The 2,424-nt window shown below is 42.9% G+C and overlaps 1 protein-coding gene across 1 annotated transcript in view; it reads right to left on the bottom strand.

The window, feature by feature from the left end:
• Positions 1-2,424, bottom strand: part of LOC107717749 (tyrosine-protein kinase JAK2-like) — a 34,425-nt gene that overhangs the window by 6,758 nt on the left and 25,243 nt on the right. Inside the window, exons 9-11 of the mRNA XM_016524581.1 lie at positions 1,528-1,666; positions 1,234-1,385; positions 1,008-1,158 (exon numbers count right to left, since the gene is read on the bottom strand). Of these exons, the coding sequence (XP_016380067.1) occupies positions 1,008-1,158; positions 1,234-1,385; positions 1,528-1,666 (442 nt within the window). The remainder of the gene's footprint in view (positions 1-1,007; positions 1,159-1,233; positions 1,386-1,527; positions 1,667-2,424) is intronic.

Raw genomic sequence — 2,424 nt, 5'->3', positions numbered from 1 at the left:
GTGAGTGTTTGAGTGTGTGTGTGTGTGTGAGTGTGTGTCCGTGAGAGTGTGTGAGTGAGTGTTTGAGTGTGTGTGTGTGTGTGAGTGTGTGTCCGTGAGAGTGTGTGAGTGAGTGTTTGAGTGTGTGTGAGTGTGTGTGTGTGTCCGTGAATTCACGTGCTGAGATGAAGAAATGCCTCCACGCTTATATTTGAAAAAGCAACACACGCCGAGCATCTTCCCTTGTAAAGACATGCAATGATAAGCCTTTCTAAACCTGTTGTCCAACAAAAAAGAACATTATAACTTTTTAGGTCACAACATCAGTGAGTGTTTGAAATAGCTTCCTTTTGTGATCTTGATGTGGCTTCTTATCACAGAATGAGGCAGAAAATATATTCTATACTGTAACAAAGGCTATATCAATTAGAAATGGCTTGCAAATATACTTAATCATTATGAAAATACCTGAGATGGCTTGAAGAACACAGATAAACCATATATTGTCGCAGGCGAGTGTTTATTGTCCTTACATTTCATCATTCAAAACGTTTAACGTTATATCTTCTTTTTATTCAGTTACAGCGATAGCGATGCCTTTATCTATATCAGGGATTTCCTGGAACGTCATCAGTTCTATTACTTCTGTGATGCATGTGTGGATTTTCTGCGTGAGGGCGCCCTCTGGTGTCCAATATGAATGAAACACACATTACATGAGTTTATAGCGCTCAATTAAATTTTTTTAAATTTTTAATAAAAATTTTGGATAAAAATCAGAAATATAATACCTCTCTCAAAAGAAATGTTAAGCAGACATGTAATAATCCACGCTTTTTCCAGTGTATAGAGGTCTACAGGAGTTTTTTTGTTGTTAATTTGTTGCAAAAAACGCTCTGATATGCCAAGCTATCAGAACCGAACCGAAAACCGTGGTTAAAACTGAGGTGCGTATTGAACCGTGAACTGTATTGTTGCATCCCTAGTTATCATGGTGTATGCGCGGCGGTGCGTGTGGTGAGCGTCACCTGGCGTGAAGAGGCTGTTGAGGTCTCGGATGACGGCTCTGAACGAGGGCCGCTGCAGCGGCTCGTACTCCATGCAGCTGTTGATCACGCTGGCCAGTTCAGTCCACTTCGGAGCTGGAAGCTGGTGCTTGTCTTCGTAGAACAGCAGCTTCTGCACGACACACAAGAGCATCAGTTAGAGTCAGCGACACGCAGCGCAGACAGAAGCGCGGAGGGGCCGCTGCACCTTGGACCCGTCGTACGCCGCGAGCGGATGTTCTCCGCTGCAGTAGATCTCCCACAGCGTGGTGCCGAAGCTCCACTTATCTGCTGCCAAACTCAGGCTCTTGCTGTCCTTCACGCACTCGGGAGGAACCCACGGGATCCGGTCCACCAGAACTACAGACAGAAGAGCACAGACACGCGTCAGGAGAAACACCACGACTCCTCTCAGCTCAATAAACCAGTTCTGTCTGGATTCGCTCCTGTCCTGTTCAGACTGGACGTGTTTTCTAAACCACACGAATACGGCTTCGCTCACGTTCTCTGGGCTGGACGGTGATGCTGATCCCCGGGTCACTGAGCTTGATGAACGGAGGCGTTCCCGTCTTTCGGTCTTCTTCTCGGGTCACCAGAACGTTCCTGGCGCAGACGTTTCCGTGGATCAGGTTCTTCTCCTCCTGCAGATCAGAAACACGCAGTGATTATCACGTCTCTCGTTAGTCTGGTGCCATGCAGTGCTGGGGAGTTACTTTTAAAAGTAATGCATTGCAATATTGCGTTACTCCCTAAAAAAGTAACTAATTACGTTACTTATTTGCTTTTTATGGAAAGTAATGCGTTACGTTACTTTTGAGTTACTTTTTAAATCTGGGCAGGGCTTGCTTGTTTGTTTTTAACATAATAAAGTTCTTCTTTTACAAGTGTAAATACTCTTTCACACCAAAACTGGAATGAATGCGCCTCAGGCTGAAGGAAATGTAAATTCACGTCTGTACAGTAGAGGGCGCAGCTCAGACAAACTACATGAAGAATATGACGCAGCAGAAGAAAGTTCAACACTATTCAGCAATAACTAAAATTTATACACAAATGTGTCATTTTTGATTATTAGTATGATTGAATTGGATCATTGAAGGTCAGCAGCAAAGACATTGGTTCATAAAATGGGATAAAATACATAAATTATATTTGTATTATTTAACATATTTAATTATTGCAGGTTTGCGTCATATTCTGAGTTTGCATTTGACTGTTTTTATTGATTGTGAGGAACACTGAATGTGTTTGTGTGCAGGTGAGATGAGTAAACATGTTGATATTTAGTCTAGAACTACAGTAAGATCATGTTCACACACAACACTCTGCACTTACTCCTGATTTCTGTCACCATGGCAACACCAGAGCTGTCACTCAACACATGGAAACAAAGTAACTG

Source organism: Sinocyclocheilus rhinocerous, unplaced genomic scaffold, assembly GCF_001515625.1.
Source record: "Sinocyclocheilus rhinocerous isolate Xijiao unplaced genomic scaffold, SAMN03320098_v1.1 scaffold693, whole genome shotgun sequence".
NCBI classification, from domain to species: Eukaryota; Metazoa; Chordata; class Actinopteri; order Cypriniformes; family Cyprinidae; genus Sinocyclocheilus; species Sinocyclocheilus rhinocerous.
This window is presented reverse-complemented; position numbering and strand designations above follow the sequence as displayed.